Below are 27,721 nucleotides of genomic sequence, written 5' to 3' on the forward strand. Positions count from 1 at the left end.
TGTAACCTATTAGAAATACATATCCTAGTGACAACTGGTATACTATTTTGAATGGCTTTTTAAAAGGTTTAAATAGTTACAATTTATGCTTGCTCCCCACCTGTAATCATTTCAGGAGATATTCTTGGGGATAAAAATATTTAAAAAGCTGAATAACCATTGCCAAGATATTGTGTATTAACTTAAAGCTTTTGGTTTATAAATGCACTTAGGACAAGTTAATATAAAATTGCTTAGACTTCATATCAAAATGAGTTTCTGATTCAGTAAGTCTTGGATAGGGCCCATGAACTTGCATTTCTAAACAATTCTCTGGTGATACTGATGTTGCTGGACAGGGTACCACATTTTTGAGAATCATTAATTGTATTTAATATACTATTGGCACACTTTTACTATTACCTGTTTTTGTTACCTATTTGATAGGTACATCTTATATTGATTCCCTAGTGTTCTTTAAGATCTTATTTTCAAATTCCTTTGCAATTTGAAGGCAGGTGAAGATTATTAAGATTCAAGAAGGTAGACTTTCTTCAGAATCCAAGTTATCATCATTCTGTTTCACTTATATCTGTGACTCAATTTCATCAACTATGAAATAAGGATTCTACAATATTATAAAAATTAATTCATTAGAAGAGTAGCAGAGTATATGAAATGCTTAATAAATGCTATTTTTCTTGTTGCAACTACCCTCATTAATTTTCTGTTCATTATTAAGGAAAACTCATTTATAGTTGCTAAATGTTATATATGATTGATATGTGTATAAACTCTAACTTATTTATAGTGATACGTTTCAGAGCTTCACTGAATCCAGTAAACTGGGAAGCAAAGAAAGAGGATAATGTCAGAGACCTGGGTTCTGGTCTGACCCTGCCAATGTCTTTTACAGGACTCTGGGTAGGTCATTTGAGTCCCAATTTCTATTTCTAAAAAAGCTTACCTTGGATGTGAAGATCAAATGAGATTCTGCAAATGGAATTTTTTTAAAAGTGTTATGGTATTCCTGTGATGAAAAAGAAATACCTCTATTTGGTAACACTTCACAAGACATTAGTAAGAGAGAGAAATGGTCATGGCCCCTGTATTTTGTCCTTAAATGATAGCACAATGATTTCAACTGCCACACGAGTTATTTATGAATGTTCTCCAATGCCACCAAGTCATCTTTTTTAAAAAATAGTATGAGCTGTAAAATTTAATGCTTCAACTATTTCTACAAAATGGCAGACATGGTAGCACATGACAGCAATGCCAGCAACTCAAGGGGCAGAGACAGGAGGATTGCAAGTTTAAGGCTAGCCTCAGCAACTTAGTGAGTCCCTCCAGCAACTTAGCTAGACCCTTACTCAAAATAAAAAAAAGGGCTGGGGATGTAGCTCAGTGATAAGGTGCACCTGGGTTCAACACCCAGTACCAAAAAACCAACCAACCAATCAACCAAACAAAAATATTTCTGCAAAATGAGAAAAAACTTAGTAACAAAAATAATACCATGTCTAATATAATAATTCATAAATTTATCATAATGTATTGAGAAGAAAATACAGAGGTCATAACATTTTCTTTGTATGTTTACATTAAATACTACTTTTTATAGGACTAAACAGATGTGTACCACCTACCTAGGGCTGTGGGTGTAACTCAGTGGTAGAGTGCTTGCCTAGCACTCTGTGCAAGACTCTTGAGTTCAATCTCCAACTCCACACACCAAAATTCTGCCGCCTCTTTTTGTATTAATGCTTAATAACATGAAAAGATATGAACATCTTTGATGACATTCTTTGTGAATTGTTACCTAATGAAATATAGGAAATAGAGCTTTCAGATTCATAAATATATCCACTTGAGGGGAAAGCAGTGTACCTCAACTCCACAAGGAGAGAAGGTCCTGCTCTACGGACCCTTTCAAACCTCCTTTCCATCTGGCTGTTCATCTATATTATAAAATGATTTATAATAAACAGGTTAAAAGTCAACCAGTGTTTCTCAAGTTCTGTGAGCCACTCTAATGAATTCATCAAAACAAAGGAAGGGCTTGTGGAAACCCTGGTTGGTACCTAGTATGGACTTCACCCCTCATCCTATGGGCTCGCACACTAACTCTACTGATAGAGTGTCAGAACTTTACTGAATTAGAAGATACTCAGTGTCCACTGATAAGCTGTTTGGTGTATGGAGAAAAACCCCACAAATATCTGGTCACCAAATTTTGAGTGTTGAGTGTAGAAGTGTAGGGGTAAAGTTTGTGTTCTCTCTCAGAGCTACACAATTAAAATAATATCAAATGACTATTTAATTATTACTGTATATATTTAGGTATTTTATTTGCAGACCAGAAATGGTTGGATGAGAATAAAGACAAGTATTATCTATAAATACATACATAACAACATAAAGTTTTCTTGACTTCAGCAAAGTCACCAATTATATTGTTATAATCAAGACTTTCACATAATCTGCACTCTTGATGCTAATGAGCTAAAAAATTAAAAAGTTAAATGTAACCATATTCATAGTGTAAAATTAAAAAATTATTTTCAAGCATTCAAATGCTATTTTTCTAAGGCTTAAACAATCTATTAAAATTAAAGTGTAAAACAAATTCCAAGTATTTAAGTTTATAGAAAGGTGACATTTTATTAAATATTTTGATAAAAATAAAACTATCAGTAATTTAAATGTTCAATGCCTATCTCAATATCAGTGTATTTCATGTGTCATGACTGCTATGCTGCTATGCCAGAGACATATATGTAAATCTAAGAGCAATGTGAAGTGTTTAGCACAGGAAAATGTTCCTCAGCACTAGGTGCAAGTGTGTTCTACTTTGAACTGATACATTTTTATATAAGAAAATATTACATGCACACTGAGAGGAAGGAATTGAGAAGGTAATCAATCTTTCTTTCATCTTCCCTAGTACTTTCACTGTTCAAATTCTCTCTATATTCTAAACAATGGTCTCTCTATAATCAAGAGTAGCACAACCCATAAAAATCAGTATTTTGCTCACCGTTGCTCTTTATTTCAATGACAGGACAAGAGGTATGGAGACATTATTTCCCTGGGATCTAAACAGTGTTTGTTATAACAGACATTTAGTTGCTCTTTATTTCAATGACAGGACAAGAGGTATGGAGACATTATTTCCCTGGGATCTAAATAGTGTTTGTTATAACAGACATTTAGTTGCTCTTTATTTCAATGACAGGACAAGAGGTATGGAGACATTATTTCCCTGGGATCTAAATAGTGTTAGTTATAACAGACGTTTAGCCTCACACTGCATACAGTAGGCAACTTTCTAAAATGGTTGTCAGTAATCCCATCTCCCAATATTCATGCCTTAGTGTAATCCTGTTACTTAGTGTAAGTTGAATTGGACCTAGTGACTTGTTTCTATCAAGCAGAATATGGCAAAAATTATAGAATGTCACTTCTGAAAATAAGTTATAAAAGATGTGACGTTTGGCTTGCTGGAACTCTATTGCTGGCTTTGATGGCTGAAGCTGCCATATTGGAGAGGTCCACCTGGTAAGAAACTGAGAGAGGGTGGACACTGGACAACAGTCAATAAGAACTGAGACCCTTAGTGCAACAACCCTTAAAGGTATGACTCCTACAAAATCAATGTAAGCTTAGAAGCAGATACTTCCCTAGTTGAGCTTTGAATCATTTTCAGATGTTACCAATGGCAATATTTTCACTGTAGCCTTGTGACAGTCCCTGAAGCAGAGGATTAAGCTAAGCTTCCCCCCAATTTCTGACCCACAGAAACGATGACATAACTTTTTTAAATGCATCCAATGGAATTTAAATGTCACAGCTATATGATATCAAGTATCATTCTTTTAAAAAATATATGTATAAATTATCAGCTGTTGATGAAACATAGGACATAAGGGAGTAAAATTCATTTTCTGTAGGAAATATAATATTCTGGAAAAGTAGTGTGTAAAGATTTTCAAATAAATGTCATTTTAAAGATAGCAGTGATACTCTTCATCTCAAATATTTTAGCCTTATAAGGCTCATTCTAACGGCAATCCCTTAATTTACTAATGTGTAAGTTTTCATTTTCACAGACAGTCCCTAATTGGTTTGACTTACAATTTTTCAACTTTATGGTGGTGCAAAAATAATAGGCATTCCATAGAAACTATATTTTTAATTTTTAACTTTTCTCAGGCTAGTGATATGTTGGTGCAAAACTCTCAGGATATTGGAAAGTAAAAGCTTGGCACAATTTGCAGGTAATTTATGGGTCTCCTAGGACATAATCCCATCATGAAGTTAAAAGACATCTGTAATTCAACTTACTAATGCAAGAAGTATATACATCCCCAAAATATTCAAGACCTTAATTTACAATGCCCCAATAAATTTAATATGTCAATGCTATTAATTTGAAAAAAAAAAAAGTTGCATAGTTTTTAAAATTTCACCAACTCTAGTGAAAATTCTAAAATTTGAAATTAAAATGTTGAACTAGTTTTAAAACACAGGTAATATAAAATAAGAAAGAGCAAAGAACACTATTCTGTAGGTGGGTTTCTAATATGTGTATTTATACATGAAATTGAAACATAGATAAATATAAACACCACAGCTACCACTGTTTATAATCACAATTTAATTAGCTACCAACTACCCAAATCCAAAATGCTTGGAACAAGAAATGTTTCAAATTTCAGAGCTTTTTTAGATTTTGGAATATTTTTATGAAATTTACTGGCTTAACAGCCCTATTCTGAAAATCTGAAATCTTTTTGAGTGTCATGTCAGCATTCAACAAGTTTCAGATTTTGAAGCGTTTCAGACTTTGTACTTTTGCATTAGGGATACTCATATAAGTTTACCGTGCTCCCAGAAAATATACTTGATCTAAACCCCACTGACATAATATGTGTGCATCCTTATGCTACAAACCCTGTAGATATGGTTAACAGCTCAGTTCAGCCATCCTTCTTTTTACAGTACATCCCCAAAGGGTTCGTATGTAGGATACGATACAACAGAATACATCTGCAGAAAACTACATTTTAATATAATCAAGACTATGAGAGGGTATTTTGGCAACTCAGGAAAAGTAAAGTTCTACTCATTTTATTTATTTTTCTTCTCTACTCATTTTAAAAGCTAACATATATGCAACAAGAAATAGGCAAAGTCATTAGAAGCCTTATGAAAGTTGTTAAAGAAGTTTGTTAGTGTCACTACTGATCATATTACATAAGGAAATACCCTAAAGCAGATCACTTCTTAAATGTTTGTGCCTCTTTTAACTCCTGATTTCCTCAGCCACATGTGATGGCTCAGGAGTCTAGAATCCCACTAACAAGTATAAGTTTATTTACATAAACAACTATAAGTTTATTTATATAAAATCTTCTGTTGGTAAAAGTGTATTTCAGGGACTTGTGAAACCATGGGTAGAAAGAATATTCTTTCAGCTTGAATTAGAAATCTCTAAATAACATCCCCTTGTAGAACCCACAGCACACAGAAGTCCTACAAATATTTTTGTCAAATGTATAGATGAGTATAAAAAAAGTTGCTTCCAATTACAACTTTTGGAAAGGAAAGTATATGAAACAGAAAAGAAAATAATTGTAATGGTATTCTAAAAATATCCTTATATATGAGATACCTGTAAGATACTTAGAGAGTACTGACCCATTTTCAATAATGGTATCCTGTAAATTCAGTTTGGTCCTCCACAAAAGTCCTAGTAGATGCACCAGTTATGAGCTATTACTACTGATAAAAAAGAACTCAGACACTTACATAAAAACTCGTGAGGATGCACTTGCTTGCATCATCTTCATATGTGAAAGAAAGCCTATCTTACAAGTCCCCTCCACTCCCACAGGGCTGAAGACCAAACTCAGGTCCTTGGGCATGCTAAGAAACACCCTGCCACAGAGCTAAATTCCCAATCTCTTATCTTACAAGTTTAATAGTCATTGTTTTATAATGAAGACTTAGTAAGATTTTTATAAGTAAGTAATAAGAATAAAGTCTTCTAACTTATCTGAGCACAACAAATTTATTGCTTATTATCCTAAATATATCCTATTCAATGTATTTTATATAAATTCAGAATTTCATAGAGATCTTTTGGTAAGAGTCCTGTTAGCTTGTATCTAAAAAATACAACTAAAAAGAAAATATCAAAATCCCAATTGATAATCAAACGGCAAAAGTTTTCTTTCATATTGAAACAGATTGCAGCACTCAGGAAAGTGTTAAATGTTTGGGATTTACTCTCTTAAAATTTGACTGTTGACCACATCAGAGATGAAGAATGAGGTGGTTTTAAAATTCTGTGAAGATTAAACCAGACTATATTCTTTAATTCTCTAAAAGAAGTAAGCTTTAGACTGTGTGAAGTACCCTCAACTTCCAGGGGACAAGAACAAATGCTGCAATGAAAGAGCAGAGTAGTTAGGGTTAGGAGGTATCCCCTTCTATAATGAAACTAGCTAAAATATCTACTTGCTGATGTCAACAAAGTCAAATCTATTTCTTTGTTTTACTTAAGGCTGTGAAACTTTTGATAAGATGTTTAAAATAAGTAACTCATTTTAAACACAGTAGGAATACTCTCCATTTCAAGGAAATCCAGTTATAAATTCTCCTACAACCCTTACCTAAATGATCCCTTAGCTTATAAAAATATAACATATGCTCATGAAATACAAGAGCGAATCTACTACATAGTTCATGTTGCAAATAAGTGATAAGATGTGCCATAAAAGCTAATGTGACAAAATAATTCACAAATGACAAACATAATTATATTAAGGGAATATGGCTAAAGATAAAACCATATAGTTTAATCAAAGTGATCAACAAAAACAAAATCAAAAACTCGCAACAGATTTCAGGGAGGTTCACAGTATTAACTTATAAAAGTTATCTTTTATAAATTTGAAACAGAAAGGAATTAAAGGAGAAAGTATGCTGGTTCTCCTTTTTGAAGGTTTTATTTTAAAATACTATTTCTGAGTTGAAGAAAATTCATCATAAAACTATGGGTAAATCAAGCTACAGAGATGAGTCCTAGCTGTACTTATACTATACTTTTACTTCTCATTTGAAACAACTGATTACTGACTAAAAAGTTGGATTTTTAATGTAAGTAACAGGATTCTTTTTTTCAATAACAAACTAAATCAATCACTCTCCAGAAAGGGACTGCTAAGGCTGAGAAATTTTAAAATTCATTTTTTAAACTGTAGCATAATCTGTGGGGACAAATAATTTAGATTTCCATACAATAAAATAGTTAAGTATTTTTCTCTAGCTTAATTTCAATCATTTGATATAAAATCTAGATTGGGTTTCCATATGTTCTCTTATACTTAGTTTTGCATCATCACATGGCTTCTCTACTTTCTCTAAGGAAATGTCTAATTTAAAAAATTATTTTCTAATATTGCAAAACTAAGCCAAAGGTTTTTGTTGGTTGGTTGGTTGGTTGGTTGATTTTTGGCAGAAATGGGGACTTAATCCAGGGCCCTGTGCATGCTAGGCAAGTGCTTACCCACTGAGTTACATCCCAGCCCCAATGTATCTCTCAAGTAATGAAAAAGTCCTTTTTAAAAAATAGAAATGAAACACTCTTGTAAATGCAAGCAAAAAGGCAAAAGTAACCAAGAAGCTAAGTTAAATGTTATTATAAATATAGTACATGGAAAAGTTATTTTTTATAAAATTTGAAGCAGAAAAGAATTAAAGGGGAAAGTACAGTGGTTCTTCTTTTTGAAGGCTTTATTTTAAAATACTATTTCTGAGTAGATGAAAATTCATCCTAAAAAGAATTCCTTTTTTCACTTAATTAGGTTGGCAAAACCATAAGAAACACTAAAAAGGGCAGTGGATAAACAAAAAAAGGACAAGGATTTTCCCTCACTCCCAAAAATGTAGTATTAATGAAATAAATATTGTTTATATAATTTGCTTTCTTTTCATTAGTATTTATTTATTTTTTAAAGGTAGAGTGTTATTTCTTTTTTTTAAATATTTTTTAGTTATAGATGGACACAATATCTTTACTTTGGTTATTTATTTTTATGTAGTGCTGAGAATCGAACCCAATGCCTCACATGTGTGAGGCGGGCGCTCTGCCACTGAGCTACAGCCCCAGCCCTTTTTATTAGTATTTAAAGTTGTAAGTTACCACTGACAAAATGAAATGACTAAGATTTTTAAAATTATAACTTCATCTTAACCAAAAGTGATGGTTTCTTATAATAATTTAAAAATTCCTATAAAATATGTAATCACAGATGAAATGTTAGATTATACTAGTTAAATGTTAGATATATAAGGTAAAACAGCCCACTTCATTTTGTTTGAACAAATAGGATATGTTTATGCCATAAGTGAGTGTTCATATATCCATTTTCAATCCTTCTAAGAAATAATTCAGAGAAAAGATACCTCTACCTGATTTATGCTCTGTATGTACAAAGTAATCTGAGTTACTCTTATTAAATGCAAGATTCAATTATTATTTGCAATTCACACATTACTAGATATATGTGTTACCTCAACAATATCCGAGTTGGTTCTGCTTTCATGAGGCTCATTATATTCTGTATACTTGAGAAGAACTTTGTCCATATCAGTGCTGGCATACTGAAACAGTTTGTTAGAGCTGTTGAAAATGATGAGTGCTATTTCACAGTCACAGAGCACACTAAGTTCATAGGCTTTCTTCATCAACCCAAACTTTCTCTTTGTAAAAGTGACCTAGACAATCAAAGAAAAAAAGTATATTTTATTAAAAGCATTAGTAGTACTCGAAATACAGACTATTTTGAAGATGAATCTTCTTATAATACTGAGCCAGATTTCAAAGATGGAAAAGTATTCTACTCTCACACTTCATATGGGCCTTCTCCTTCCCCATTCTGCCAGCCTTACATATTTATCTTATATGTCTAACAGCTCTAAAAGGGAAGTCTCCTCTCCTTCTAGAAGGTATTCCTTATCTTTTTTTTTTTTTTTTTTTTTTGGCTATGACTACACCATAGAAGGCAAAGAAACAGAGAAGGAAATAGCTGACCAGTGGTCCCTTATCTCTCATCTTAAAATTATTATCACCAAAACCCCTAATCCCTCCATCCAGGTATCAATCATCATCCAGGTAATCAATCATCATCCAGGCTTTAATGTCTAAACAACTAAGTAAATACACACTAACTCATGCTTTCCCTCATTCCCAAATCTATCTATAGCACCCACTAAAATTCAGTCTAGGATCAGCAAGTTCTCTGATGTTTTCAAATTCTTCTTTTAAAATTTATTTCTCTAATTAAAATCTGCTGCCTGAAGACTCTCAAACCGATACCCCAATTTTTTTCAGTTTGTTTCAAAATATTACTTGCCTTATATTCAAGTCCTTTTACCTTCCTATACTTTCTTCCAAATTATTTGTTCTTCCGTCCCCTTCAAAGCCCTCAGATATTTTTAAGCCTATGCCATGAAATCATACCAACTTATAATCCTCCTTTTGGTGAGCACAAAGCAATACCCACCACCACCTCTTTCTCATGCAGTATTACCTGATTACTCCCCACCCACACACTTTATTTTTCTTTCCAGTTCTGCTCTGCTTCTACCCCTGGCACCTTGGCCTCTCAGTTTCTTTACTTGAAAATCTCCAGTGATTTTACCTCTAATACATGTTCATCACCTATTCCCTTTGTCACACCCTCAACTACACCACCACCAATAATCCACATTACTTCCAAAATCTCAAATTCATGAAATCTATTTTGACAGTCTCCTCTTCTGCTCTATTTTCTGTTACCTCTCCAGATATTTTTATACCTCATCAAGTCCTCCAACTGATTTACCTTACCACTTTATTACTACAGATTGAGTAACCTTTACCCAAAATGCTTGGGACCAAAGGTGTTTTGAATTTGGGCTTTTTTGAGATTTTTGGAACTTTTGTTCATGGGACCTCAGTCTAGACACATAATTCATTTGTTTTTATACACACAGTCTGAAGGTTAATTTTTACAACACTTTAGTCAATCTTTGTTTTTATTGTGACTTATCTTACATGGCCAGGTGTGGAATTTTCCACTGCGGTATCATGTCAGTGCTGAAAAAGCTTAAAATTTTGGACTTCTGATCTTCAGGTAAGGGATGTTCAACCTGTATTTATTCTCATGTATTTTCTTCTCTTTTTAGATTTGATGACCCAACACTACTTTCACTCCCTTTCAAACACTTCTAATGTCTCCTCTTCTCTCATTAACATACTTTTCTGACACATTCACCAAAAAGAAACTGACTTCCTAAATATACACCAAAATATCCCTATGTCTTTAAGCAAATAGTTGACAATTTCTGGCAACACACCACACATACACACACCTGGTGTGACTGAACTGATGATCATTAAATCTCAATTAACACTCAACGTTGCCTGACATTCCTAACATCACTTGATTCATTAATCCATTCTTCAAGTCAACTGTTCCCCATCTTCTCCAACTTCACTCTCATAATCTTTCTTGAAATCATTAGAAACAAAAGAATCACCTCATCTTTTCATCACTAAATCTATCAGTTTAACTATTTCATCTGTACCTTTCCCCACTCCCTTCTTTGCAGTTATTGACATATCTGCACATTATGGTCCACCGTGGCTTTCTTGCACTCTACTAGATCAAATACCAGAAGTACATAAACATGCTCTAGCATTTCCTTCCACTCTACATTGCTCCTGCAGTAATCAATCTCTTTGCTCTCTACTTCAGAGTAAAGTGTTTAAAAGAAATGTTTTAACATTTGTTTTAGTTGTCTGTGATTTCTTACCACTTATTCTCTCCTTTTATTGTTACAATCAGACTTCCATTCCCCATATTCCACCAAGACTGCTCTTGTTAATACCATCATCAGTGACCTGTAATTTATGTGATCAAAGTCAACAGTCATGTTGGTTCTATCTAACTTTACACCTCAGCATTTAACAGAACTAACAGTATTCTCACTTCCTTTCCAGATGTTCATGATGCAACATTCTCTTACTTCACTGGATGCTCCTCTCGATCTTTATAGCTACCTCCTCTTCTGCTCAGCCTCCATACATTCAAATGCCTGCAAGTATTGAACCTGGGCTCCCCGTTTTTATCCTCTCAGTTTTTGTTTGGTGAGTGTATCTAGCTTCATTGTTTAAAAGCAACAAATAAATTTTTTTCCAGCTTTCTCCATTTCAGCAAAGGTACCACCATCCATTCAAAAAACAAAAACAAATATGTGAGAATTAACCTTAGATCCCTCTTAATTATCTACCCTATCCAATCTATCAGCAAATTCTGCCAACTTTACCACTAAAATATATTTATCTCAAATCTATTTACTTTTATCTACCTCTATGACTACTACCCAAGCTAGGTTACATCATTTCTCATCATCTTGCTTACATAATTATCTTATTGGACTTCCAGGTTTATCTATAACATTCTGTATCTGCCAAGTAACTGAAAGAGTGATATTCTGAAACACAGATCAAATTCTGTAAGTGAAAGATTAGGGTTTCACTGCACCGAAAGTAACATTAAAACTCACTGAACATACACAAAAAAAAATATTTATCCTCCATTTCCCTATCTGAATTTATTGCCCAACAAACTCCCATATATCCATTAATCTACACTAGCATGAGTATGTGCATAAATATGCAGGTTGTGTGGGGGGAGTGAGGAGAGTTAGTTTGTGTTCCTTAAGACACCAGCTACTTTCTGATTTATAAACCATGCTATGTTCCCTCTATGTGGAATACTCTGCAAATCAAAGCTCCTTAATGGTTCCTTTCTTCATCTTGTAAAAATAAATCTCTTATAATTTAATCTTTTAAAAAAATCTTAATTATATAAATACACAAAAATATAATTTCATATAAATCCAAATATGGAATATATTAACATCTTTTGCTTATTTCCCTACTTTCCCTTGCAGCTACACAAATCCCTTAGCCTATATTTTCAGCACAGTATTTCTGATTTTTATACAAGATTATCATATAATCATGATAATATGATTTGTATATACATACAAGGAATTTTGATTTGACAAAAATGGGATGTTATCAGCGTTCCTTTGTTTTACTCATTTCACCAAACCCCATGGATAAGTCTCCAAGTCAAATACTTACTTCTAACAGTTTCATAATATTTTCATAAGTGTTATTACTCTTTTTAAAATTTTTTTTTTTTTTTTAGTTTTGATAGACTTTATTTTTTATTTATTTATATGTGGTGCTGAGAATCAAACCCAGTGACTCACATGTGCCAGGCAAGGGCACTAGCACTGAGTCACAACCCCAGCCCTTGTTACACTTTTTAATCTTTGCAAATATATAGTATAAAATAAAAATCTAATTTAATATGCATTTTCCTAATTTGTAGTGACTTTTTCATTATATTTGTTATCTTTAGAATCTGCTTTCTCTAAACTGCTTATCTTTTGATTGTTTTCCTATTATGTAATGTCTTTTACTTGTCTGAGTAAGAGATTCTCATACAGATATATTTTATGTTTTAAAATACATATATGTGTGTGTTTCAAATATCTTTTGAAATTTTCCCTTTATATATTAACTTTATGTATCATTTGTCATTACAAATTTTTTAATTTTTATTCTAGACTACAATACTACTTTTCAGAATCTGGAATTATACCACTATCAAAATATACTACCTTCAACCAGTGCAATCTAAATCACTGATGACTTGAGATGCACCTATATGATGTACTTGCTACATTAAAATTTTAAATCTAGCAAAGATACAGTAATTTAGAATGTTTATTCATTCTTTTAATATTGAAGAAAATTACAATCAACAATGTAATGTACCTCAAGAACAATTGTTACTCTAGACAGATATTTTCAAAATTAGTGAGATATTAACAAGAGTTAAAATTAACACTAAAAATGGCTCTTTAGAATATGCATTAAGCATGATTATAGAAAATTCTGAAAATAATAGCTCCTTATCAGTGAAAAGAATATAGACTCTACTGTCCTTTCCATATTCAAAACCATGTCTAAAGTTATCAGTCAGAAGGTGAAGATGGGTTATCAGTCAGAAGTTTGAAGGGGTTAATAGAGGAAAACACTTATAACATCTCCTCTCCATTCCTCCAAGTTACTCCAACTAGAGTAAAGTCAGAAAAAGCTTTTTCAGCAATTTGCACAAAAATACACACATGCTTCAATGATGGCACCAGAATCTATAAATTGAAAATTGTAAAATTAAAATATAGCACTTCCAAACTTCCTAAATGAAAGCTTCATTTTATCCTTAGCATTCTGTCTATTTTTAAAGACTTATATTTTTGTTTTACACTAACAATAAGATTAAGAGAAAGCTAAAAAAATTTCCTATAAATTCTGTCCCCAAACATGCAGTGTCTCCCTCATTATCAACACCCATCAGCAGGGTAGTACATTTGCTGAAACTGATGAACCTATAATGATACATCATTACTAAGCAAAAGCCATGGTTTATCTCCAAGTCTGGACAAATGTATGACATGTATGATACAATTACAGTATCATATTGAGCATTTTCCCTGCCCTTAAACTCCTGAATAATATTGTCTGGATGTACACAGTTTATTTATCCACTCACATGCTGAAGGACATCTTGGTTATTTCCAACTCTTGGCAATTACAAATAAAGTTGCTATAAACATCTATGTGCAAGTTTTGAGAGGCCATAACTTTTCAACTCTTTTGGCTAAATACCAAGAAGTGCAATTGCTGGATCTGTATGTTAAGAGTAGGTTGGGGGTAGGAGGCTCGGGTTGTAGCTCAGTGATAAAATACTTGCCTAGCACATGAGGCACTGGGTTTGATCCTCAGCAACACATAATAAATAAATTAATTAATTAATTAAAGGTATTATGTCCATCTACAACTAAAACATTTTTTAAAAAAATAAAGGTATTGTGTCCATTTACAACTAAAAAAAATTTAAAAAAAAAAAAAAAAGAGAAGTCCCAAAGGCACTAAGAACTGTGATTGACAAATTCCTGGAGGCTCAGTGTGGATAGGTCTGAAAGTTATAAACTTCAAAACAGCAAGAAAGATGGTGGAATGAGATGGATATCATTATCCTAGGAACATGTATGAGCACATATAGTGCAATGCTACATCGTGATGTACAACCAGAGAAATGAAAAGTTGTGCTGCAATTGTGTACATTGAGTCAAAATGCATTCTGCTGTGATATATACCTAATTAAAATAAATAAATTTTAAATAAAAACTCCAAAACAGTTAACAGAATGTAGGAGGAAAAGAGCAAAATGGGATGACTGCAAATCTTACTATAAAGCTACAGTAGTCAAGGCAGTATAGAATTGGCAGACCATAAAGATACATGGAAAAGAAAAGAGAGCCCAGTAGAGGAAGGAGAATAGAGGGAGGGAGGGAAAAGAGGGGCACCAGGGACTGAAATGGAGTATATTAAACTCCATGAATGTATGATTACGTCAAAATGAACCCAACTATTATCACTAAAAATGTTGTAATAAGAGAAAAAAAAAGTTTTTACATCATATGTCATTAGAGAACTGTAAACTAAAACAACATTGAGATAATGTTACACACCTTTTAGAATGGTGGAAACCTAAAACACTGACAACAAATGCTGCTGAGGCTATGGGGAAACAGGAACTCTCATTCACTGCTGGTGGTAATGCAAAATGTTAGTCACTTTGAAGGAAGTTCAGCATTTTCTTACAAAAACAAAAATAAATCTACTCTTACCATTTCATCCAACAATTATAGTCCTTGCTATTTACCCAAAGGAGATGAAAAACTAGGTACACTCAAAACATGCACAAGGATGCTTAGTATCAACTTTCTTCACAATTGCCCAAAGTTGGAAGTAAACAAGATGTCTTCAGTAGGTGAACAGATAAACTGGTCCATCTAAACAATGAAATATTATTCAGTGCTTAGAAAGAAATGAGGCTTCAAGCCATCAAATCATGTAGAAACCTTAAGTACAGATTACTAAATGAAAAAAGACAATCTGAAAAAGATATACTATATGATTACAATTGCATAACTTTCTGAAAAACTATGGAGACAGTATAAATATCAGTGGTGACCAGGAGTTGGAGGAAAAAAAATGAGGGATGAATAGACAGAGGACACAGGATTTTTAGAGCAGTAAAACTATTATGCAGACACTACCATATTACATTTTCAAAACCCCCCAGACTGATTATACAACACCAAAAGTGAACCCCATTGTAAAGCATGAACTTTGGATGCTGATGTGTAAATGTAGGTTCCTTTTTTTAAAATTCTGATTTGTAATACATGATGGCAGAATGCAACTCATTTCATATTACACATATAGAGCACAATTTTTCAAGACACTGGTTATACACAAAGTATTTTCATACCATTCGTGTCTTATACATGTACTTAGGATAATGATGTCTAACTCATTCCACCATCATTCTTACCCCCTTGCCCCCTCCTTTCCCCTCCCTCCTCTTTGCCCTATCTAAAGTTCCTCCATTCCTCCCATGCTCCCTGCCCACCAATCACCATTATGTATCTGCATTCTTATATCAAAGAAAACATTCGGCTTCACTTAGCATTATATTCTCAACTTCATCCATTTACCTGCAAATGCCATGATTTTATTCTCTTTTAATGCTGAGTAATGTTCATTGTGTATATATACCAAAGTTTCTCTACTGAAGGACATCAGGTTGGTTACACAGTTGCTACTGTGAATTGTGCTGCTACAAACATCGATATGGCTGTGTCCCTGTAGTATGCTGTTTTTAAATCCTTTGGGTATAAACTGAGGAATGGGATGGCTGGGTCAAATGGTGGTTCCATTCCCAGTTTCCCAAGGAATGTCTGTACTCTTTCCAGAGTGACTGTAGCAATCTGCAATTCCACCAACAATGTATGAGTGTGCCTTTCCCCCCACATCTTAGCCAATACTTATTATTGTTTGTATTCTTAATAGTTGCCATTCTCTACAAATCAAAACTACTCTAATGCAGGTTCCTTGATGGTAACAACTGCACCTTTCTGATGCAGGATGTAGGCAGTGGGAGAAGCTGGCAGTGGGAAAGAAAAGTATACTGGATTCTATTTTCTGTTTAATTTTGCTGTGAATCTAAAATATTCTAAAAAGTATTTTTAAAAGTCCTTTAGAATAAACATTTGAATAATCTTTAAATTGTAGAACACCAACAAAGTTCAGCAATGTCTTTCCCGTCAATATCTACTATATGCTTTTCTTCCTATGATCACTGTCTAAATGTTGGTCTAGACTTAACATTGCAATAGCTACAATCATTGCAAATCGTCTACAAAAAGCAGAGAATTTCTAATTCATAAAGTAATTATTTCCACTAAAATTGCTATTCAAAGGCAGAAAATTAATGCTATATCCTCTTACAGATGTACTATGTACACACAAAAGCAACAAAGAAAATGCATTTCACATGTATAATTTAAAGATGTTTCTGTGTTTCTTCAATCTGTTTTGTTTCTTAGGTAGCATGATAAAAATCAAACAGGTAATAAAGCAGTTTAATCATTTTCACTCAATTGAGGCAAGGTGTCTGTTTTCTTAATTTTGGTAACACGAAATGCATTTAATATCTATACATCTTAGCATTTAAATATTCTCTTTATTTCACAAAAATCTAATATTCCCAAAGCCTTATGTTTCTGGTTTCAAGTACACAAAGCACAATACTCCATATATGACCAAACATCCAGTTGGTTAGTAAAATGATTATAAGAAAAGTCTAAGAAAAAGTTTTTATTTAAACTTCAATGAAAAAATCAGCCTATGTAATGAACTCTGTTTATGGTATATGTTCATATAGAAATTGTGCCACAAACTCAAATCACCTCTTATGAAGTATCTTTGAATACTGGCCTATACCTGATACTTTAATTTTTTTGTTTTTTGGGGGAATTTAGGTTTTGTTGTTGTTTTCCAGTTCTAGAATGGAACCCAGGGCCTCAAACATGTTAAATGGCAAATGTTCTACCACTGAGTTATACCTCCAACCCTTAAAATTTTAAATATAAAACCCAAGTAAAAAATTCTAACATCTATTCAAATATTTATTTTTATAAATACATTTTTGGGACAATCAAAATAAAAATGGAATACAACGAGGGAAGCAACAAAAGGAATGAAAGGATACCACAGCTCAAGAGTATTCTTCTAGGAAAAAGACAAAATCCCAAACAATGAATTTTCATGTGCAATATTAGATAAAAATAAAGTTAGAGTCAGATAATTCATATGAAGTTCTTCACAAAACTAAGGACTTCATAGTCCCAGGATGGATGAGGGGAGTAAGAGGTGGAAGAAAGAGTGGTAGGAAGAAAGGTGAGGAAGAGAATTTTATAGAAAAGTCATTTTTGTTAATTTATACCTAATATCATTGTCAAAGATATGAGATAACAGAAAGACCTAAAACATGAGCTGGTATAGCTCTGATAACAATCACAAGAGAGAAAAAGAAGAAATCAGACTGTAACAGAGATTTAGAGCTACAATAACAAAATTCAAAGAATCAAAACAGAAAATTAGCTAAAATGAATAAAGTTATTGGGTACAGTGGCAAAAAATGAAGATACTAAATTAGTATTTGGAAAAATATTTGTTAAAAAGTTAAACAAAAATATTGAAAGACCACACCTTCTCTTGAAAAAATATAAATAATAACCAGACTCATGACAAAACTCTGGCAAATTTACTGAATATCAAGGTTAAAGAAATAATACTATGGACAGCCAAGCAAGAAAAGCAAGTCAATTTTAGAAATGGGAAAAAAAATCAGTCTGGTGTTAGAATTCTGACAACATTCAAAGCCAGAAGACAGATTTGTAATACGTTCTGGGGAAAAGAATGGCATTCTAGACTGTTAGGATTATTCAAATTATGCTTCAATTACAAAGGCAAAAAAAAAAATTTCAAACATAAAGACATTCAGGAAATACAGCACTTATCACCCATTCCTGGGGGCAGCAGGCCACAACAAAAACTTTCTAAACAAATCCAGACATCTAAATACATAAACTGAAGAAGGCTGGGGGGATTTTTCTGTGTTGTTTGGTGCTGCATCCTTAGCTACTAAAACAAACTGAATGGCATTCAGTAGATGCAAAAAACTTTGCTGAATTCATGGGCCAGGAGAAATATTAAAACAACAAAGACCACAGTAAAGGACTGGTAATAAAGAATCCTTCAAATTCAGAATTACAATTATGTAAGTGGAAATTGTGATCATTAAACAGGAAGGATTCATTAGAATAACATGAAAATATCAGCAAGTCTGGATTCCTGAAAAAATGCTAAAATTAACATGGAATGTAGATCTCTATTTACCCCAAAATCAATCTATGGGGAACTACAGGTATTATGAATCCAAAGGACTAAGATAAAATAGTATGACAAACCCCAGTTCTTATGCTTGAATATGTATGACACTAAGGGAGAAGCATGTGTAGGCTCACAGCTTGGAAAAATAAACAGCCAGTGAAGCTACTAGAAGATATATTTTTGAAACAGCAGTTGGGGTTCAACTCATACTTCTTACCTCCACTGCCTGTGATATCAATATCTGCCACCTCACAAAAGGGACTGGACAACAGTGCAGATGTAGATGTCCTTCAGAACAAAACTGAGTCAGCACAGAAGCACTGCTGAGCATGGGGTGGAACAAAAAAAGGTGGCAGCTTCCCAACAAAATCTCTAAGATTGGTGGATTACTAGCTAAACAAAGTATCTTCTTCTTCCAATGTTCTTTTTCCTAAAGGCTCAGTGTGAAGTTGCAATATGAGTTCTTTGAGGATGTGAGGAATGATATGATTAACTGATTTTTTTTTAAATGCTTGGGCCCTATAAAAAATTGAAAAGATCAACTGAGATGGTATAAAAACTAGTTCAAATATATAAAGGATCAGAAAAAAAAATCATCTAGGCTATCAAGAGATATTATTAAGACATAAACAAAAACAACAACAACAAAATCCAGCCAGATGCTGGGGCTATGGCTCAGCAGTAGAGCACTCACCTAGTATTCTGTGAGGCCCTGGGTTTGATCCTCAGCACCACATAAAAATAAATAAAATAAAAATACTGTGTTCAACTACAACTAAAAAATAAATATAAAAAAATCCAGCCAGGTGCTATTTGTAAGCATAAGAATACAGTATGGTTGAAAGGCACATGTAGAGAACTAAATCTCTCAAAATACTAACCAAAAGAAAGGTATAGCTAAAGGTGGACAGAATAGGTTTAAGACAATCATGCTTGAAGACAGAAGATCAATATGTATTGCAAAATTCACCAAGCAGATGTAACAATTCTAAATGTATATGAGCCTAACAAAATAGTCCCAAAACATACAAAACAATATCTATTAAACTAATAAAATGTAAAGTGAAATCCACCATTGTGGTTAGTGCAATTAGTGATAGGTCTTGATGAACCAAACACAAACAAGCCTCAAAAAATACAGGTAACAGTTGTGAACACCAATGAGATTAATCTAAAATGTGGAGTCATGCATCAAGAACAGACATTTATCAAAAGTCCACTAGGAACATTGCAAAAATCAATTATAATTTAGGAAATAAACAAATCTTAATGCATTTTGAGGTGTTAACAATCTATCGATAAAGGCAATGTAAGCCTTATAAAACACTATAATAAATCCTGGCATAAAATAATTTACAAAGTGTTTTGGCAAAGATTAAAATGTAGTTTTCTGAAACAGATAAACACATATAGCATTAATATTCAGAATACATAAAGAATTCCTAGGAGAAGATCAACTACCCAGTAAGAAATGGGCAAATTACACACACACACACACACACACACACAATACAGGTTACATTTCACCTTTACAGAATCAGGAAATGTATAAAATAAATTGAATAAAAGAAAGAAGAGTGAAAAAAAAACAGAAAAGATCGAAACAGAATAAATAGAGAAACAGACAAGGAGGCAAGCAGTCAAGCAAAGTACACAAGGAATTGGGAATCAGTATAGTGTATATGTGGAGAACAACTTGAAAACATAGTAAAGATGATGATGGACATACTCAGCCCAGCAACTTCTTCTGTAAATAGTGTTTACTATGTAGAAACTTTCATCCACATGTAAGGAGAAGTGTTCTATAACACCATTTATACCAGTAAAATATTATGAATATAAATGTTTTTTGATAGAAGTACTAATGAATGAATTAAAGAATATTCATTCCTACAACTAATTGTAGTGAATAAGACAGATCTCAAAAACATGACACTGAGTGAAAAAGCAAATGCAAAATGACAATGCAATTATGTAAAATTTTAAAACCATGTTCAAAGAATCAAAGTAAATTCATAATAGTGATTACCTTTGGGAAGGAAAGGCACATGAAACTAGAAAAAAATCATATGAAGAACAAAAACTCTATTTTTCTCCCCTAAATGTTGAATACAATTCTGGTACATTTGCTACAGATATTTTTATCTATAATTTTTTTTCTCTTTTTCTTGTAAAGTATATGAAGATATTTCCTCTAGGTGAGTGGGAATAATTGATGGAAGATCAAAAACCCCAATGAAATCAACTGGAAAAGAAGAATGAAATACAACAAGTATATACTTAAAGAAATCAGAGCTGAGCATGGTGGCTCATACCTGGTTTCCCAGTGACTCAGGAAGCTAAGGTAGAAGGATCACAAGTTCAAAGCAAGCCTCAGCAACTTAGCAAGACTTAAGCAACTTAGTAAGACCCTATTTCAAAATTTAAACAAACAAAAACATCAGAAAGCTGCTGAAGCAAGGAAGACTAGAGATGCCCAAGATTCTGGCATGGTAAGAATCTTAAATATGTGAAATGATCTTTCACAAACGATTTTCCTTGCTGGTATTTACTGACTCTGGATAGTCTTTGGGTAGTGGGTTGCTGCTAAGCACCTTTGACCCAAAAGTTAAAGAGAAAATTAAGGACTCCACAGCCTATATACAATGAGAGAAGAGAAGTAGAAATTAAAGTGCTGGTATTGAGAGATGTTTCCTCAAAACAGGCCAATTTTCTCAGCCTGTATGGGGTAGGAGGTAAAAATTAAAATAAAATAAAAAGACAAACAAAAAGCCTCAAAAAAGCAGAGGAAAAATTTTCTATACTATTTATACATTAGAAGACAAAGTTCTAAATTCAAGAAATCACCAAAGAACTTAGCCCAGTGGACAGCCTTGGTAGGCTCCTAGAAAGCAGAGCCAAAGGAAGAAGGAGGGGGCTTCATCAAAACAGCAACCTAGCCCTGGCTCATGGCAATCCTTAAATGATCTAAAATATTCGGTACACAAGTTCAATGGCTGAAAAGAGAAAAGGATAAAACCATACCTGAAGGAAGGTAACACAGTAGGGTACATTTATAGAATCTTTAACATGCAATGTTTGACACAAAAACATAAGATATATCAAAAGACAAAACCATGTAATCAAAAGCAAAGAGAAAAGGGGATCGTATATAGACCCACAAATCTACCAAAGACTTTAAAATATCTATGGTTAGTATTTTTTTTTTAAATAGTGAAATATATGAAGAAAATGTGAAAAGGTGGAACATTTCACCAAAGAACTGAAATCTATAAAAAAGAAAAAACTATTAGTTCTAGAATTCAAAAGATAATACCAGAATTTAAGAACTTAAGCCGAATTTTAAAAAGTAGGAGAAAGGATTATTAGAAAAGGACAATATGGATTACTAGGACACAGGTTACTAGAAAAACACAAACTGAACACACAAAAAATATACAGGTGGACAAAAAAAGGTAAGAAATTAATGGGGGGGTCGGGGGTTGTGGCTCAGAGGTAGAGCACTCGACTAGCATGAGTGAGGCACTAGATTCAATCCTCAGCACCACATAAAAATAAAATAAAGATATGTGTCCACCTATAATTAAAAAATAAATATAAAAAAATAGATGGAACATATATAAAAGGTCTAACAGGTTCCACATAATTGAAATCTGAGGAGAAAAAAAAAAAGAGGCATGCACAGTATTTGAAGATACACATCCCTAGTAGTCCATCATGGGGAATAAAAAGCTAACAAAGAAAAAGAAGTCTTAACAGGTACAGTGGTACTCACCCGTAATCCCAATGACTTGGGAGACTGAGGCAAGAGGATCGCAAATTCAAAGCCAGCCTCAGCAACTTAGAGAGGCCCTAAACCACTTAGCCAGACCCTGTCTCAAAACAACATTTTTTAAAAAGGGGTAAGGATGTATCTCAGTGATTAAGCACTCCTGGGTTCAATCCCTGATACCCTATACTCCCCAAACGAGCAGATTATTGTTTTAAAAAGGAGATTAAAAGCTAGCTCCCACAGAATCATGGAAGTTAGAAGAAAACCGCTTCAAAATACTAAGAGAATATTACTGCCAATCTATAATTCTAGAATCAATTAAAAACAATTTTCAAAATGCAGATATAACCAAAAAGTTAATTTAAAATTAGGCATAGGATTGGAACAGACTTCTTCAGAGAGATTAAAAAAAAAGTCCAATTAAGCACATGAAAATATGTTGACCATCATTAGCCATCAAAGAAATGAAAACTAAAAATCACAAGATAACAGTTCAACTGTTAGAATAATTAGAATAATCAAAAAGGCAAACAACAGCAAATATTGGCTAGAATGTGGAAAAACTGGGATCCTTACACATTGTTAGTGGAATGTAAAGTGGTACAGCTACTCTGGCAAACAGTATGGCAGTTCCTCAAAATTAGTCAAACTTAAGAATTACCTTACAACCCAACAATTCCACATTTAGGTATATATCCAAGAAAAATGAAAATATATTTACACAAAAACTTGTACATAAATGTACAAATAAAGTATTAGAAATAGTTGAGTACTTTTAAGCAGAGTTGTTGGGTACAGACCACTAACATAGCAACAAATATATACAAAATAGAATTTAGAGAAAAACTTATTAATGCTAACAAATCAAATACCTAGGAAAATAAACATAACACAATATGTGTAAGACCTGTATCCTGAAAACTATCAAACATTAAGGAGAGAATTAATGAAAACCAAATAAAATTAATATTGTAAAGATTAATATTGTAAAGATTTCAATTCTCCCTAAATCCATATATTCAGTAGAAAAAATTAAATTCCAGTAAGAATTTGGGTTGTTTGTTCTTTGGTAAACACTGACTTGATTTCGTTTATGAACTGAAAAGGTTAAGAGTCAGCCACTTCTGCAGAAATATAATAGTAGAGAACTATATTATTGGGGTGGGAGGGCAAGGGAGGGGCAGGGGGTTAGCAATGATGGTGGAACGTGATAAATATCATCATCCAAAGTACATGTATGAAAACATGAATTGGTGTGAACATACTTCATATACAGAGATATGAAAAATTGTGCTCTATATGTGTAATAAGAATTGTAATGCATTCCACTGCCGTGTATTTAAAAAATAAAATCAATTAAATAAAAAGAGAGAAAGCTATATTATCATATATAAAACTATAGTAATCATAAGAGTTCAGAATTGAGCAAGGCTATGCATACAGTCTAATGGAACAACAGAGAGTCCAAAAACAGTCCCACACATATATTATTGTCTGACTCATGAAAAAAGCAGTGAGGAAGGATGTATTTTTTTTTGTTGTTGTTTTGGAGAGTACCAGAGACTGAACTCAAGGTCACTCTACTACTGAGCCAGATCCACAGCTCTATTTTGTATTTACTTACAGACAGGGTCTCACTGAGTTGCTTAAAACCTTGCTTTTGCTGAGGCTGGCTTTGAACTTGTGATTCTTCTGCCTCAGTCTCCCAAGCTGCTGGGATTACAAGCATGTGTCACGGCACCCGGAGTGGAAAGGATGTTTTTGACAATAAACTGTACTCAGTCAATGAATATCCATTTAAAAAAATAACAAACCTGACCCCTATACTTCAAAAACTATTTGAAAATAAGTTCCAAATAGATAACATCTAAATTTCATAAAAGAGAAAACAATAAAATTTCTAGAAGCATAGAAGAATTATCTTCACAGCCCTGCAGTAAGTAAAGATTTCTTAAATGTGACATAAAAAGAATTAGCCATAAAAGAAAGTACAAAAAGGTAAAATGAACCAAGCATGGTAGTACACGACAGGTTACTTGGGGGCCAAACTGGTATAGCCAGTAAAAATATACAAAAGTGAACAACTTCATTAGACATCATGGAATTTTAAGATTAAAAATGTTATTATTGCTCACCTACCAGAATGACTAAAATGAAAAGGACAATACTGGCGAAGATATGGAACAGCTGTAACTCTCACATTCTGCTAGAAGAGTATAAATTAAAGTATAACCACTTTGGAAAACTTTTGTCAACAGTACTAAAGCCAATCACATGTACACCCTATAACTCAAGTTAACTGTACTCCTAGGTATCGACCAAAGTGTTCATGTGTACAAAATAAGAATGTTCAAAATTGTGAACAGCACTCTTCATAATACTACCAAAATAGAGAACAACCCAAATGTCTATCTACAACAGAAAAAAAAATACATTATTTTCTATTCAAGAGGGGATATTGTACACCAAATAAAATGTATACATACATTAACATTTATCTATGGCAACGATAACTGGTGAGTTTCATAAAAAAAAAAAAAAAAACAAACCTCGAAAACAAAGTTAGAGGTCAGGTTAGTGACTTTTCCTAGGGGCAAGGAGATAACAACTGGGAAACAGGACAGTACTTCTGGGGTGGTATACTGGGGTATGCTAGCTACATGGTCAAGTTCTTTTTCCCATAATTCACTGAACCGCACACTTAAAATCTGTGAACTTTTCTTATGTTATAGTTTAATACAAAGTTTCCTTTTTACAAAGCAGCTTATTAAACAAAGAAGAAAAACACAAGGTTTCCCCAGAACCTACCAAGTAGAAATAAATAAAGTGCACCAGCCTTTTAAGGGCATTATACTATCACGTTCCAGAATTTTCATGCACTATTCCAATAATGTAAAGCATGATTTTCATGTGGCTAGCTCATACTTATAATTCAAAACTCTGTTTGTTTTTACCTGCTCCAATAACTGCTCCCTGAATTCCCCTTCAAACAATAGTGGTTTCTTCCATAAACTTTCCCAGTACCTGAGTTTTTATCTGCCACCTAGTGGGATGTCCTAGGTAAGCTATGTATTTTTAATGAGTTCCAAGACTTAATATAGTCACTTAGATATAGTACATATTTGAATTTGAATGAATAAATGGTATACAAAATCATTTCCCCCTTTTTGCAAGAAAAATTTTAGTTCAATCTATACATCCAAAAATCAATAAAATTAAGATACCATTTTAGCTTGTGACAAATTGTGTTCAGACCTTATCTAATCTGAAAAATATACTTCCCAACTACACCTTCTATGTTTTTTCTTCATTCTTTAGTGAAATTTTCAGAAAGAGCAATTCAAACAGCCCTTGTCCCATCTGGCAGTTTAGCAAAAAGCTGACTTAACAGACAAATCCAATGAAGGAAGTGGCTAAATTTCTGGTTGCTAAAATATAGCTGCAGGCTCCATCTTTTTAACAGTGTCATTTCCTCAACTAGAAAGTTCCATTACCCAGTCACCTACATATTCCCAGCTCCCATATACAGTCTATTTCATAGGTAGGTCCATTCTAATTATGCCCAATTTAAACATGGGTATGACAGCTTAGGCATTTTATGAACTCTGCTTCTACTCTGCTTACATGGTATTCTCTAATAAATCCTATTTAACATTCATACTGCAGGTCCTCTTCCTCTACCTGTCATAACCTTCAGATGTATAAAGGGAAATTTACTTACAACCCTGCTTGGAATCATTCCTTTGGATTGATGGAATATCAATTTTCCCTATTTTATCAGCCTTCATAATGTATCACACTATGTGAGCCTTCCATCTTTACTAAGCAATCTTCATGAATTGAAACAAGGGTCCGCTTCACTTTAGTCTATGGGCAACCCTAATCACTCTCACTAACTTCCCCCACAGCTGCTCAGTTGAGTTTTGATTCCAATTATATCTATATTCAGTTAAATGACTACTCTGACTTTGCAGAACAAATCTTCAATGTTCAAGAAACTGTTCTTGAAACTTCTGATTTGTAACCCTCCCACAGTCCGTACACCTCTCCCTCCTGAACATGATTTGAATAGTGGTTAATTTACAATATTCTCTGAAACTATTTTTCCTCTGTACTATAAACCAAGGAGTTTGCAAACTTCTTAGAGGACCAGAAAGCAAAGATTTTTTAGGCTTATTGGCCATATAGTTTCTGTGGCATCTATTTATATTAATGCTAGTCACACTAACAAATCAAATCTGTGTTAATGCAAAAGCAGCCATAGACAATAAGACATGAATGGGCAAGGCAGGATTGTAATAAGTTTTATGTAGAAAAACAAGCATCCAGCCTATGGGCCATAGTTTGCCGATCAGCTGTAAACACAACTTAGGGTTTCTTCATGTATCAGCATCATTATAATTATTCTGAACTTATAAGGGTTTACTGACACACTGGTACTGTAAATTTATCAATTAAAGCTGAGGTATTTTACATAAATATTTTAGAAATACTTGTGAATAATGAGGGTAAAACTATTCTCATTATTAGTAAACCAGAAAGTCTAACTGATCAATTGCAGTTCTCTTAGATATTGCCTAATTATGAAAATAGGTGATAATTTGAAAAATAATTAGAAGACTACCAACCAAATATACAACAAATATACTGAAGACTAAATATCTTTAAAACACTATACAACAAAAAGAAATGAGACTCCAGTGATTTTACTTTCCTTTCAGCATACCTGTTATCCATCTATAAGATACAGGATTTCTGTAATAAATATTTTCTTTAATGTTCATGAAAACATAATTTTATGATTGTAAAAATTTTCATTTAGACTGGAACTAAAAATACTCAAAATTATTTTTAAGTATTTTCAACCATTCTATCTATTATGTTCTTTTTAAGTATATATATCAAATAAATTAAAAATTTAATCGTATCACATAGTTGAATTAAATTTTTCATTTACCTGTCGGTTCCTTTCATCCATTATGCGTGTGATTTGTATTTTCTTCCGCCCCATTTTCAGTCACCTTTCCTTATGTTCCAAATATTTAATTCAAAAATTAATTTTCTTCAATACCCTAATGCATCGTACACAGCTGCTATTGTTTCAGCTTCTAGTCCAAGTGCTACAGCTGAAATTTTTGATAAGATCTAAAAAAAAAAAATAAACACACACAAACAAATTAGAAGATTTAAGTTCTATACATTTGCAAATCATAAGTTATATGAATCTCAAATCTGCTTTTATGCACCACATAACATTATTAATAGAAATTTCTGATTACACAGAAGTATTAAATAAGTTGAAGTCTTATTGATTTTGCCCTTAAAATATCTCTTGAATCTCTGTGCCTCTGGCTCTGGTCAAACTAATGCAATTATAGCATTTGAGGTTTTCTCAATGCCTACAATAATACCAACAAGAGCCAACATTTACTGAGCGTAGGCACATTTTCTATGAGTGGGCATTTTTTTAAAATATTTTTTAGTTGTTGATTTACTTTTATTTATTTATACGTGATGCCATACATGCC

The 27,721-nt window shown here is 33.0% G+C and overlaps 1 protein-coding gene across 11 annotated transcripts in view; it reads right to left on the minus strand.

The window, feature by feature from the left end:
• Mef2a (myocyte enhancer factor 2A) overlaps positions 1–27,721 on the minus strand; it is a 154,532-nt gene that overhangs the window by 55,157 nt on the left and 71,654 nt on the right. For 6 of the 11 annotated variants that reach the window (XM_058576830.1, XM_058576832.1, XM_058576833.1 and 3 more), the window contains 3 exons: positions 27,151–27,338; positions 8,563–8,766; positions 947–1,009 (listed from right to left, as the gene is read on the minus strand). In XM_058576830.1, coding sequence (XP_058432813.1) covers positions 947–1,009; positions 8,563–8,766; positions 27,151–27,204 — 321 coding nt within the window. In that variant the 5' untranslated portion in view covers positions 27,205–27,338. The remainder of the gene's footprint in view (positions 1–946; positions 1,010–8,562; positions 8,767–27,150; positions 27,339–27,721) is intronic. The other 5 variants (XM_058576848.1, XM_046436081.2, XM_046436114.2 and 2 more) reach the window with 1 other exon arrangement.

Source organism: Marmota monax, unplaced genomic scaffold (genome assembly GCF_021218885.2).
Source record: "Marmota monax isolate L192 unplaced genomic scaffold, Marmota_monax_Labrador192_F-V1.1 WCK01_AAM20220418_F8-fsc00005, whole genome shotgun sequence".
NCBI lineage: Eukaryota > Metazoa > Chordata > Mammalia > Rodentia > Sciuridae > Marmota > Marmota monax.